General features: G+C 26.9%; 1 protein-coding gene across 1 annotated transcript in view; it reads left to right on the forward strand.

Annotated features, from left to right (window-relative positions):
* Tmf (TATA element modulatory factor) overlaps positions 1 to 15,501 on the forward strand; it is a 66,444-nt gene that overhangs the window by 18,437 nt on the left and 32,506 nt on the right. Inside the window, exons 9-12 of the mRNA XM_067271260.1 lie at positions 1,252 to 1,348; positions 2,961 to 3,046; positions 10,719 to 10,780; positions 14,851 to 14,915. Of these exons, the coding sequence (XP_067127361.1) occupies positions 1,252 to 1,348; positions 2,961 to 3,046; positions 10,719 to 10,780; positions 14,851 to 14,915 (310 nt within the window). The remainder of the gene's footprint in view (positions 1 to 1,251; positions 1,349 to 2,960; positions 3,047 to 10,718; positions 10,781 to 14,850; positions 14,916 to 15,501) is intronic.

Raw genomic sequence — 15,501 nt, forward strand, 5'->3', positions numbered from 1 at the left:
TTTTATATGAATTACAGTATAAGAAAAGTAGTGTATTCACTTATAGGTTTACCTCATTTAATACAGAATCTCCAGTTAATTGGAACTCAGATAAATGGAATTCTACTAAACTTATAAAATATTATTATATTATAGTACATTTATTCAAAAGAAACCTTTATGGAACCTGTTAAATCTTTTAAAATGGTCATTATATTATATTGTGTGTTCCTATATTGAATTTCCTCAATATTTTCCAATTTTGGCAGGGTGACACTAGTTAAATCATATCTTTTTGTTTTTACATAAGAAAAATACTCTAACTTAATTCTGTAACTTAAAAACTGTTTTTTAAAATTTATATTATTTAAAATAATTTTTAAAAATTAATTGAAATTAAACAAACTATTTATTATATAAATTTGTTTTTAGTCAGGAGCATACTTATGCCTTGTTTTGAATGCATTTTGTCACTTCAAGAGTAAGCTTTAAAAGCCAAAGACCAAGTAGCAATTTGTAAAAAAAAATCTTGTTTTATCTACATTGAATATGTCATCTTGATTATGCTTCTATAAAAGTTTCTTCAACATTTTATCTTTCCATTAGCAAACTATTGCAGGATTTACAGATTTCCATAGCAGTTTTTGAACATTTTTCAGGTTTCAGAATTCTATAGCCAACCATCAGAAGCTTTGAATATGTTGTAGATACTGAATTCTTCTGCAAATGTCTGTGCTTTTGGCTTTAACACATTCTTGTCATTTGAAATGTTCTTATAATGCATATTTATTAACCACTTTTTTAAATGATCCTTTTCTAACAGCATGTTCCTTTTCTAACAGCATCTTCTCTATTTCATGTTTTTGGGCTGCACACCTGATAAGTTTACTTTCACTAAGACATCTTCATTCTTAACTATTGTAAATAGAGTGCTTTTTGAAATATTAAACATTTTAATGATTTTGGGTTTTGGAACTTGTCTCTCTCTTTTCAACACTTTCTAAAATCTTTGTTTTTGATCTTTGTATTAGTCTACTTTTTAAAATGTTTTTTACTGTATTTTTCAAAAAGGAAAACATCAATTTTTAAATAAAAAAAACCTTATTTTTCTCATTTGGATCTTGTACAATTACTTCCCTTATCTGTTAAGTAATATTTTTACCCCTGTAAAAATATATAAATAAAACAGTTTGAGATTTTATTATAGTTTTTTTTATTAAAAATAAGAATATATATGATGATTTCAAAATTCATTATTTGTTTTATCTTTAGGAGAAAAACTGTCTAAACAACAGCTTCAGCACACATCATTAATTAAGAAGCTTAGAAATAAGGACAAGGAAAGAGAAAATCTGTTGAAAACTCAAAAGTAAATTAAAAATAAATAAATAACTTTTTATTAGTATTAATATAAATTTAATATGAATATCATTAATATAAACATTATTACATATAAAAATGATATAAAATATATAAAAATATAAAAAATTACATAAATCATCTAAAAGTAATTGTTTAGGTTTTTACAATCTGAAGAAAAATGTCACTCATAAATTTGATGTTAAAGTTATGGCATTATACAATTTTTTTACAAATAAAACCATTGATATAGTATTTCAGTAAATGTAATAATTTATTTTAAGAGGTTTCTATATATTAATATTTATTTTAATTCTTAATCATATTGTAATCACAAAATAAATACATGATGGAGGCAGAATTACAGTCTGTTTCAAACAAGTTGTCACTTAATGATGGGCACTAATTACAAAAAAGTAGTTTACTATTTAAACTATTCGGAAATAGGAAAACAAAAAATTAGACTGAATTAAAATAACAGTTTTTTTTTTTTCATTTCATCTTTATTATTTAACACCTGTATTGTTGAGACATCATTTAAAAGAAGAAATAAAAGTTTTTTCAAATTTTTCATTTGATATTCTGCATTATCTAAGTTGGTTGGGCAACCTGCGGCCCCCGGGCTGCATGCAGCTTGCATTAATATTTTTTGCAGCCCATGTCGCTTAAAATATGAATAAATATATCAACTTTCCAGCTCAAAGTATGCAGCATAAATTCAAACATTATTTCTACAACTTATATATGTGAATAGTTTTTCTGCAATGTATTTAGTAAAAATTAAAACAAGAAATCAGCTAACAGACACATCGAAACTAATTTAAAACTAGCAGTGACTAATATTTAACCAAATATTTTCGATATATTATGTTTACATCAGTTTTAGAAGCTAAATTAAGAATACCTATGCTAATTTATAATTATATATGAATAAATAATTGTGATTTACAAACATTTTTTCCCTCTTTTCTCATGTATGTGGCCCGCATCAGTTCAAAATTTTGAAATGTGGCCCTTACATAGAAAAAGGTTGCCCATCCCTGGCATATATGTAATCATATAGAAAAATAAAGAGCCATGAATTTGTAGTTGTTCTCAGTTGGTGTGGCAAGTAAATTGCATTTTTGTTAAGCACATAATTAAGATAATTATAGGTTGGTTATTTCACATTTTTATGTTGAAATAAAACAATGGTCTAACCAAAATCTGATATATTTATCAAAAAATTTACTTGTATAGTTAATTAATATAATTATATCAACTTTTGCTCTATTGTTGAACATTTAACAGTAATTATGAATACCTGAATATATGCTGATAAAGCTTGAAAGTATTTGGGATTGTTAATAAGTGATTTTTGTACTGTAATAAAGCAAAAGTTGGTATAGCTACAGTTGATACACTGGAGATTAATATTGTGTTAATTAATGTGTGTTCCAAAATATACATATATGTAAGCATGTATGTATGTACAATGTTTCTTATATGAACTTTCTGAAACAAGAAAGTAATTATTCTATATTACTTAATTGTCTGTCTTAAAATATTTATTATGCTTTGGCTTGAATCTTTCATTCACTTGATAAAGCAAATTATAAAAATATGATTGTTTTATTTACTAGAGAAACTTTGGAGGAACAGTCCAAAGAATTAGAAAGATTAAGGAAATCTCTTGGAGCTAAAGATGATCAAGAAAAAAAGCATATTGGTAAGAAAATGTAAACAAATCATGCAGTTTGAATATTTGTTTTTAATTGATTTAAAATTAATTTTTGTTAGAATAGTTTTTAAAGATTCTTAAATTTAATGATTATTATAAATTATGTTGGATGACTAGTAATAACTAATAATAATAATAATAATAATATGTTAAATATTGTAAACTATGAATAAAATACAATAAATAAGTAATTAAAATTATTATTATAGATATTTACAAAATGCATTCACATGAAAAGGTATTAATAATTGTCTCTAAATATAGATACATATACACATATCAGTATTAATAGGGAACATGACCACACACTAAGTAGTTCATAGTTACACCATGATGTAAAGTAGTGAAATTATATGTGCTAATTAAATTAAGACTAAATCAATCAAAAATTTATTAATAGTAATTATCATCTTTTGAAGTTTTTTATTTGGAGATTATCTTTGTTATAAAAGGACAACATTCAGTTACTAATACTATCCATAATTTAAGGGTTGCCAAAATAGAAAGTGGACATATGTCAGAACTGACAAATATTGTGAATCTAAAAGAAATCTCCATGTTTGTTTAGGCAAATATCAAAGCATCTCACAAGCAGATCAATGCCCCTCATGTAGAATTCTGGTCACTGCTGGTAAAAGAATTCTTTGACCCTATTCTTCACCTCATCATCTGACATGAATCTTTGCCCTCACAAAGCTTTCTTGAGAGGTCTGAAAATGTGAAAGTCACATGATAGGTCAGGACTATATGACAGATGTTCTAGTATCTCCCAGTGGAATTTCTTTAACATGGCAATGGTTGCACTAGCCATATGGAGTTGAGTATTGTTGTGAAGCAGGACGACTTTTTGCAAGGAATCCTGGGCATTTTGACTTTATTGCTTTGTGCAACCATGACAGAGTTTCACAATTGCATTTTGAGTTGATAATAATCAACTCAGTATGTGTTGGTTGACTTTAGGTGGTGACATAAAGTCAATCAACAGCGATTGATGCAGTAGAAATTATGGTGTATGCCTTACCTGCCTTCTCTAACCCTTGCACCAATTATTCACTGCTGTTTGGCCTAAATGATGTTCACCATAAACATACTTTGTTCATCTATAGATGTTGGCACTCCTATTTCCTGTTGTCAGGAAATAGGATATGCATAACAAACAGCCTCTAAAAACTGAACTACCACCATTGTTCGATACAGGATGCTTTTATTGTAACTGACTTAACATTAGTCTGCCAGTTACTGGAGATAAAATCTATTCCCACCAATATTTAATGCTGCCTGCACTTTGCCTACGTTGAGCTTACCCACCCATAAGGTGGCCTACCAATTACTGATTTCTATGATGAAATATGACATGTATCCACTTTTCATTTGGGCAACCCTTATAGAATGAATACAAATGCAATAACACTTTTATGGAAAATCATGACCAAATAAATATAATATATTGTTATTTAACTTGTTGAAAGATTGAGATCTATAGATTACACAAACACAGATTACCTATATATATGGTAATCATTGTATAACCTGTAAAATGTTTACATTTTTTATTAGAGTTTTGTGAAATACACATATACAGATGATTTACAGTATGTTTCATAAATCAGACTACTGCAATGCACAACAACATGGTCAAATCTAAGTACAGTCAAACTTCTACATAATGGATTTCCTCCAGGAAATGTGGCTAATTTCTTACATAGACAATTCATAAATGAAAAATATACCAGTAATGAAAAGAAAACACAGATTACATTGTAACTTTTATTTGCCATGAAAATATCTATGACATAAGTCAATAATAAAACTGTGTTATTTGTGCATTTTATACAAAAAAATCAAACAAAAGATATTTGTATTTTTTATTGAAATTGAGGAAAAAAATGATTTGAAATACATATTTTTGTGTATTTATTTTGAAAAGTAACAATAACTTCTGCCTGTTTAAACTTTATTAAATAGGGACATTTTTAGATGTAAAAATGTCCCTATTTCAGTATCTCACAGAAAAATTCATTAAAAAGATAAATCTGTAATATGGAAGTCTGACTGCATACGGAAGGTACAGTTTATATGAATTTTACAGGATCTGAAATACATTGCAGATCACCAATGTGTACAATATTGAAATATTTCACAGCCCCATTCAAAAAATGTAGTTTCCAGTTAAGATTGATTAATGAAACAATCTGTACTTTTTGCAAATTGTTGCAGTTCTGTACTAGAACAATATGACAGTATTTGGTTTGAACTTTTACAATAATGTTTTCACTGTATATGTTAAATTGATTCTTAATTGTACAAAGATGTTTTGCTGATGAAAGCTTATCTAGAGATATTTTTGTATAATGTTTTTCAGTTGAAATACCGTTGATTTGCATTCCTTTCACTGCATATACTAATGCTGACAACATATTAGTATGTCTGCCTACCATAGCATAGATATTGTTATCAGTGTATAGTACTAAACAGTAATTTTTGTAATTAGATACACACATTAATTTGGGTAATGCCTGCCTTTGAGCATTTCTTATGGCCTCAAAGCATGCAGTTTTTCAAACTTTTCAAAAATTAATATTAATTTAAGTTTTTCTCTTATAATTTAACAAAGATGAATTGTTGATAATAAGAATATTAACACCAGTAACACAGTTAACCATTATAGTACATAAAAATTAGTGAAATGTTGACTTAATATGTGGACATGATTTATGTGGAAATTATATTTGGAAGAATGTGTATAATAAACAAAAACTTGCACAACATAAAAAAAAACAAAATTCCAGAAAATTGATTCCTTAAACACAAGTAATTATTAACTTGAACAATTTTTCAATTTATGTCAAGTATAAAGAACTTCTAATTTATTGAAATAAACAATTCAAGGTAAAGTTAAATAAAATTTGTAACAAAAACTTATATATTGTACGAAAAAAATTTTTTAAAAATCAATTGAAAGTTTTTTAGAAATGTAAATATACAAGAACCATTCACTGATTTATTTCACTGTTAATTAGAGTTAGTGACTGACTTCATATGTTTTCTTTAAATCTTGCAAGAACATATCTAGTGCAATTATTTAAATTTTTTCATGTGTAATAAGATTTATTTATTGCTGTTTTGTATTATAAAGTTACATTATTTCAAAATCACTGAACACAGACTGTATAAATTATGATTGCACTATCTCTCTATTTTATTATAATGTTCCAACAATTAATAGAGATGTTTACTTTTACACTCTTATTCTCATTTCATGTGTTTTAACTGTCAGTTGCAGAGAGCATGTAATTTTAAGTATTAAAAAAGTAACTTTAAAATGAAAATCTTCAAAAATATTCTAATTGTTTATGTAAAGAATTTTTATAAAATGCAATATGGAAAAGCATATTATAATTGATACTCTCTTCCATACTGGATTGAATTGTCAACGTTAGGCCACTGATGGGAGTCAGGCAGAGACCTTAGTATATAACAACAATGGCCAAATTTTAATTTTAAAATATTTTTCAATTTTAAAAATGCAATGTTAGTTAGGCAAAATTATGAATTTGAATGAACAATCCATTATATTTCTAATAATTACATATTCATAAATTTTGTTTAAATTTTCAAAGAAAATTTGGTTAAATTTCAGATGCGTATACTGTCATGGTGGCACACTTCCTGTTGCTCCCGAAGCCATCGGTTTGGAGCGAATTATTATCACGTGATAGACTAACATAACTTATACTAATATATAATAACAACTAATTATACTAAAATACCACATGAAATACTAATACAAACAATAACTTAGAGATAAATATAAATTTAAGTGATTTTATTACAAAAATTACTCACCATTAGTATCAGTCATTCATCAACTTTAATATGCTTTTTTGACTGAATATTATGTTCACAAACTTTGGTATTATCCTTTTTCATCAATAATTGTTTCTTTACACCATAACACTTTTTCTCCTTTTGTCTCTTCACACCACTTGCACACTTCGGTATCGCTTCCAGGGCTACTGGAACATTTTCTGGCTCATTCCATTTAGGCACATGGCCTGTTCCTGGATAAATTTTGCTTAAATGTTGACAAAAAATTTCAAAACGTTCACCCAGCTTCAAACTATCCCATTTAAGAAACTTTCTATACATAAAAGCATATAAATATGAATCATGAAGTTCCTCCGTGTAATGAATCGGTAAATTTTTTTTGTTCTTAAGAAGCCCCCACAACCTTTCAATACTTCGCGTATGTACACCATTAAGTGGATTTACAAAATTTTTGGCATGCTTTACAGTCTCATGTTTTATTTGTATTCCTTCTAAATCATCAATATGATAGTATATATTGTAGATCCAGCCTGAACAAACTTACTAACAACCCAATTAAGACTGGTTTCAGAGCGATCGTTCACAAAACACAAAAAACAGTTTTTATCTTCTCTACAAATTCCACCAACCACGCACTTAGTTCCTTTCAGTTTCCTTCCTTTTTTGTATTTCTGCTTACTTACAACTGTTTCATCAATTTCAATAGTTTTTCCAGGGACACCAATTTTCAAACTTGTTAAATTAATAAGAGAAACCATCATTGCATGCCTAATGAAATTAGCCCAATCAACACCAGTACTACAACTTACTGCAACAGCCAAACGTGAAGATTTCAACGAACTATCTATGCAAATGAGGTGCCATATGAAAGCGAGTATTGTACCTCATGATATTTTGGCAAATTTACCTTTGAAAGTTCCTTCGAATGCCGAAGTATTAACATTACACTTATGAAATCGGAAATAAACTGAATTGATGACTTTTCTATAACTAATTTTACGAACACTATTGCACTTATCACACTTTGCATCAATTGATTGCAAACCCATCTTAATGACGAATTTTATATCAGAAGGAATCCTAACATCAATACTTAACTCTGAATAATCTAATTCCAAACAAAGAAAAAAATTTCCTTGATGTTAAATTCTTAAAATTCATTTCAAAACTTGAATAATCAAAAGCTTGCGAATACAAATTCACTGCATAAGCAACACACATCAACAGCAGATATTGCTAGCGCCACCTGGTTTAAACTACACGATACTACAAATGTCTACTTCGAGATTAAGGAAGTGCCGCCATGACAGTATACGCATCTGAAATTTAACCGAAAATTCTTTATATCTTTTTCATATTCCATCACTCAAAAGACTTGCAATTAAAAAATGTTTTTTTTATTTCATTCACTAAATAACATTATATGTTTCATCCACCAATACATGTAAAAACCTATTTTTTAATTGCAAGTCTTTTTGAGTGATAAATATGAATAATACACACATGGTATTTTTTTCTCTTCAAGAATTTATATAATGTAAATCTCAAGTCATATTTCCACATATTGATAAAATTTTTTGAAATATTTTCTATATATTCAAACTTCTTCTATATATTCAATTTTCCTTCACACCCTTATGTGAGTGAGGGCAAGTGTTAAATATCTAAATTGAAATATGTCTGGAAGTGCAGGATTGGATAAAGGTCTGGGTAGCATAATTAGCAATGCATTCACACGGTAAGCTGGAGTTGCAGGTTTGAGTCCCACTTTGGGCCGATTCTTTTCTTCCAGATTATTCTAAATTTTATAATAAATATTAATCTAATTATAATTATTAAATTTATTAAGAGATGGTGCCTAATGCCTAATTCTAGTGCCAAGTTACATAACACTTAATTACTAATAGTAGCAATAAAGTAGCTTGAAAATCTAGCAATTGTTTGGCTTATTACAAAAATATCAGGCTGTTTTCATTTTAAGACTAGTTTATTAATATGAATATCTAACAAAGTGTAAAAAATTATAAATAAATACATCGTAAATGGTATTATTTACCATTTTTCAATTTTTATTTTAATGATAGTTTTGATTGTCATAACAAAAAAGATAAGTTTTCAGTAATTTTTTCTAGTTTTTTAATATTTTAATGAATTAAGGAAATTTATTAACAGACGAATTTAATCAGTTTGTATTTTTTAAACCTTTAATAGTTCAGTAATCCTAAAAACATAGCTTTTTCTAATTAACAACTTTAAATAATTTAAAAATTTTAGTTTGTAAAGCTAATTCTTTAAAAATGAAAATAATAGTTTATTACAAAGAATATTCAATTACTATTCTATTTCATTCTTTTAAGTATTTATTAATTTAATCATTCTTTAATTTTTCTTATTTATGATTTCTGTTGTGTATACCTTTAATTTTTTAAACTAGGTGATTGGGTTCTCAGATAACCAGAGTGTTAGTATCCTGGGTACCAAGTAAGGAATTCGATCCCGGCCCTTATTTCTAATCCCATGATTTTGGGATTATACTTAGTTGATCCCGAGATTATTTTGGTATTGAGGGTTAATAAAAAATAAAAATTAAGAAAATCTTACAGAAAGCTCTTTAATCAACAAAATCAAAATTTAGACAAACATCAATGTATTTTACGGTATACACCTAGCTAATCTAATCACTCTAACTAATCAGACTTAGAGTCAGACTAACCAGACTTAAAATCACTCAGTCTTCATGTTAAAGTTATTCTTTTTCAAGCATAACTTTAAACTTACATAAATTGAAAAAACCTTTATGTAACAAACTATGCAAATAAACATTGAAAATTAACAAAAATCTCTCTTAACATCAACTAAATAGACGACTTTCATGTAACAACCTAGTAAGTAGGTAGTAAGTTTCTTAGTAAAAAGTATTTAAAAATAATATTAATCAGTCACATTTTTCTTAAATATAAAGAAAACTAATCTAATAGGAACATTCTAATTTGAATTGCAAAAATATGATCTGAGAAATAACAATGCATCCAATGTCTCATCACCAAGTCTGCTTCTTAATTTGTTGCACATATATGCAGCCGCTGAGAAAGCACTTACAAGCTCTAAATTTTAATATAGATCAGTTCTCGAGCATATTATTTATGTTCATTATTCAATTTAAATTGGATGCACCAACCAGAGGCTGGTGGGAGTGCTCACTTAAGGGTGATGATATTCCTCCATTAAACTCTACATGTTAGAACTCTACAGCCAACCAAAAGTGCTGTTGACTGCGTCAGAAAATCAATTGACGCTCGTGAAAATAAAAAATACAAAAATGAAGTATATTACCAAGTAACCCAGTGAGAACTGCTTGCCTATCATTTTAGTTCAAAATACAAGAAGTTTTATATTAAAATGATAGGCAAAGCAATTCTGTTAAGAGCACTGGCACTGAACGTTTCACTTCATGCAGTCTATTTTGCAACTTTTTTAAAATGATGTCAATCCCAAAAATCTCTGAATCAGGAAAACTTAATCCCGAAAATTTCGGGATTAAAAAGTGGTCAGGATTCCAGGATCAAATGCTCTAGTACCAAGCTACAGAAATAGGTAGCACATCTGAAATTCAACACTACCACTTTATATTATGATCAGTTATGAATTACTTGTGTGCAACCATACCCTGTATTATTATTGATAAATACACATGGCTCTAAACAGATAATTACAGTACCTTTTTTCATTTCTTTTATAAGATATTTTGTAAAACTTGTAGATTAGAGTAAAATAATTTGATTTATCTAATTTATATTTAATTTTAATTTCTCCTTTTTTTTTGTTTTAATAGAAAAGATTCGACAGTTAACAATTACAATTCAACAAAAAGAAAAAGATTTATCTTTTATTAAGGTAATTATATGTACTTCTGTTTTTATAATTAAAGAATATTATTATTTTAAATTATTCTCAAAATGTATTAATTTCATGATGATAATGTTTGAAGGTCGCTATGACATATAGCTTTATTTATTATATTTTTTGAAATATTTCCAATGCATTGTATACACTTATGTATACATTTAAATCACTTATAAAATATTTTGTCAAATTTTCTAAAGTTATGTCCCATGCTGCAACAAACTTGTCATCTACCAAAAAATGTTGCCTTTTTGGTTTTGCCTTTAAAAGTGAAAAAAAATCAGTTGGAGCTAATTATAAGACTGATATTCAATAATAGATAGGCCTGAATTTTGTAGATGTGTTTACATTAGCTGAATATTGTGTCTAATGTAATGCTTGATGCATTGGTGTCGGAAGATGCTGTGTCAAATCCCAAAGGATTAATACATTTACAGAATACCTTTAAATTCGAACATTAAATTAAATAAATTACAAAAGTAAACAAATAAAGTTTAAAATTTATAAAGTCCTATAACGTAAATAGTAAATAAATTAATTAAGATTGAATAATGAAAATAGTATCTGAAATAATGGTATAATACAAAGATGTAAGCTGTTTACTACCCCCTTTTTTTACCTTGAACAGCAGCCCCTCATCTTATCTTTAATTATTTTTTTAAGTAAATCTTGATATCACTTTTTGCACAAAAGAGTTGTAATTTTGAGAGTTTAAAATGTCAACCCATCTACAATCTACAATCATAGTCATTTGCATTAATTACATTACTTGTGTGTGAAAATATATATATAACATTGATTCATAATCCTTTAATGTACCTTTATCTGTCTAGCTTCTCATTATAATAGGATTTACTGCTGCATCTTATAAAACAATGAAAACGTTTCTGATTAAAAACAATTTATATGGTTCCTGAAAATAGCATTTATTTATTTACTTAAAATTATGATTACCATCTTTTTTCATTGACTGTTAACTCCATTGTTATCAGTATTTTCAGGTTCTACAAATCATAATTTGTTACTTGATTTCAATTGTATGTCATAATAATGGAACCAGATCTGATTCCCAGTGGTGAAGAAATTTACCAACTTTGATCAATTGTCTTCATTATTGTTTATTGTTTCCCAACACCATTTTGTTCTGACATTACTCATCTGACAATTTATGTGGGACACAGAGTACAAAATATTGTTGCTTACACATGCTCATTCAGAATTTCACCAACTACTGGTGCACCAATCTTTAGTGTTGCATCTATTTATATGTAATTTTGTGGTCTTTGTCCAATAATTTTTGAACTGCAGTAGTGTTTTCTTTAGTAACCATTTTTCAGATATATAGGCTGTGGATAATTGTTAAACTTTACTCTTTCAAATTACTTATACCATTAAAAAATATTATGTTGAATGTGAATGTGGCAATACAGCATATGATGATGGTCATAATGATCATGTTGGTAATGAGTCTGAAAAAGTAAACTTGTTTCTTCTTTTAACTGAAGATTATTATTTAACACAAAACTTGATGCAATTAAATTTTATTGTGCCTTAAAATGCAATGACCATTTAGCATGGGAGAAAACATTTGCTAGTGTCATTTATTAACATTTTTCAGCTGAATTTTTTAGGTTTTTTTAATGGTTAATTTAACATTCCAAATATTTAAATACTCCTCCTCAGTCAGATAGCATTGTACAGTCATATTGTAGAATGATATTTGACTGAGGAGTATTATTTAAATATTTGAAATGCATTTTAAGGCACGATAAAATTTCAATAAAATATGAAAATATGTTTTCACTTTATTATTAGTAAACTATTGCAATGTTTAAAAAAATGAATGCATTTGAGGATTCAGTTGAAAAAGTAATTTGTTCATTTTTAAAATAAGTAAAAAAACTTATTTATGATAAAAAAGACAGTGGTATTTAAATAATTAAATCTGACAAAAAAGCAACAGATTTAATATTTTTACAAAATATGATAGCTCAGTGCAAATAATAACATGTCCAGAGCATAGATTTAAATAAAATCTAAGCTATATATCCATTTATTTTTTAGTGGACACATTATGTTTTACATCTGAGCTCCTCATTCAGAAACTATGGAGAAAAGAAAAGAAATTGTCAAAGGAAGAAGAGACGAATGAAGTCAAAATGCTCCTGCAGTTGTAAGCTGAAAAACTGTGGGAATAAATAAAAATTACATTAAAAATTAAGAAGGCAATTTAAATTTTAAAACAAAATATGTAAGAATTGAATGGCAGTGGCACTTTTAACATTGTAAAAGTGCCACTGCCTTATATGAATACAGAAGTACCTCATACTTGGAATGCTAAATTTGACAAAAATTTGCTTCAGAGTTTGAACTGTGCCCACTGTAAAAAATGCACTCAAAATGTAAAATAAGCATCTGAACAAAGAAAACAATGTTAAATTAGCAATAACGTGTTAAATTTCATCACTGTTACACACATCACAATTAAATCGCACATCTCTGTTAACATAGATTTATTTTTATTTTAAGTAAGGACAGCTGTTAAAAATATGTAAAAACTTTCTGTTCAACCCAATATTGCCTTTACATGTTAATTATGGCATCATAGAAGTGTGTAGAAGCAACAAAGTCCAACAAGTAAGATGAAGGCCATAATATCAATGATTCAGACAGATGAAAAAGGAATTTATTGCAAAACATGAAAGCAGTACACTGTGGCAGATCTGGTTGTCATGTTTAAGATGCTAAAGTTGATGATGTGTGATCAGTAAATGCAATTTTTGATATTGTACAATATTTATGTATTCTATTTATTGGTTTTGTGTTTTAATTTATTATTAGAGCATTTAATTGTGTTATTTTTACCTTAAATTATGTATTTGTTTTAAGTTTATCAAACTGGGTATTGTTTAGGGCCTGAGAATGGATTAATTGAATTTCCATTATTTTTAATGGAAAATGCTGCTTTGGACTTTGAACAGTTTGGAGTTCAAACAGCTTTCTGGAATGAATTAAATTTGAAGTAAGAGGCCACACTGTACTGAAATATTACTTTCCTTAAAATTGTCCTACTTTTTCATTTTTTGTTGATGAGAATCCTGTATTTGTAATGATAAATAATTCTATTTGAGGATATAAATTTTTTTGTTTTAATAATAGTCTGTTATCATTTATTACAACAAATAAATTTAGTACTAATTTCATTATAAATTTTTCTTTTATTGTTATTGCATTGTCATGTCATTATGATATAATCCATATACACCAAAATCAACTACATAACTAGCATTTTTTTTTTTCTTCTTTTTTTTGAGTCAACATGAGAATTGTATACATAACTAGCATTTTAAAATGCAATTGAAATTCTACATCATAATATCAAATATAGCAGGCCTTGTCAATGTATACAGAGTTTAAAAGTATCCAAGAACATATTCATTTATTAAAATGACAAACTGCATAAACTTTTTATAACTTTCTACTATCAGAAAGCCCAAAAAATGATTGATAGAAGATTAAAATTTATATAAATATATAAAATTATATTTATACAGTTTCCATTATTTTCTTATAGAGAACTTATTAATTTTTTAAATACATCTTGCAATAAAATTCAGAAAATTATCAATCTACAAATTAAATTAGTTTTTAATAGAATTTAAATTGTTGTGGATTGTTAAGAGTACAAATTAAGAAAGTTTTATTTCTATTACATATTTATAATTTAATACTTATTTTAAGTAACAAACATAAAATTTTTATACACAAATGACTTTTAATAAAAGTTGCATAGTCAAATTTTTATAATTAAAACTTTTATATTTCTATAATAAAAGCAATATTTCTCTTTATATAAGAAAAGATGTGCTAAATAAATTATTTATTGTTTTGTTCATTTACTTAGGAAAAAATAATAATAAATTTAATTATTTTCTTCAAACTTGCAAAATTTTTTATAATCTATTTATTTAAATTAATATATTATCTGTTTCTTCCATAAAATAGTACACTATTTCTGTAAAATAAATTATACAGATAAATTTTTAAATTTGTATTTCTAGGCTGATCTGGACAATTCCATGGAAACTGTAAACAGTTTAAAGAAATCTCTTGATAATTCATACAAGTAAGTTTCTTTGAATTTATTTTAATTACCGTATTTTATGGACTATAAGACGCATTTTTTTTTTTTTTTAAATTGCTTAAAAATTAAGGTGCATCTTATAATCCGTAGCGTCTTATAGCCCATAAAATACGGTATTTTTTAGTTATTGAAATAAACAGTTTTGATTTTTTTTTGAAAACTTACTCTGTTTTTTAGTTGTTATAAAAAAATTTTAAGTCAATAAAAAATATTAAAATGATGAAATTCATGGAACTGTGATGGAAGCAATTATTTGATGTATGTATTTGCCAACTACCACATATACTAACATTTAACATCATTGTGTAGTTTTCAAACCTGTTTGATGTTTTCTTAAAATAACTCAAGCATTACTGGGTACATTAGCTAATACAGAATATTTCCCATATATTATCACAACGGAGGTACGACTTGGGAGTTCTCAGTATTGTTAGGTTTCAATTCCTTGGACAGACATAAATAATAATGAGTTGATAAATGCTTATCTAAAGAATGCTACAAACTATAGATACTTGTGTTTTTCAGTATTACTCTAAAAAGTATGAAAAAGATCAGTGATGGCACCATT

This window comes from Centruroides vittatus, unplaced genomic scaffold (assembly GCF_030686945.1).
Source record: "Centruroides vittatus isolate TY-2023 unplaced genomic scaffold, ASM3068694v2 contig_393, whole genome shotgun sequence".
Lineage (NCBI taxonomy): Eukaryota > Metazoa > Arthropoda > Arachnida > Scorpiones > Buthidae > Centruroides > Centruroides vittatus.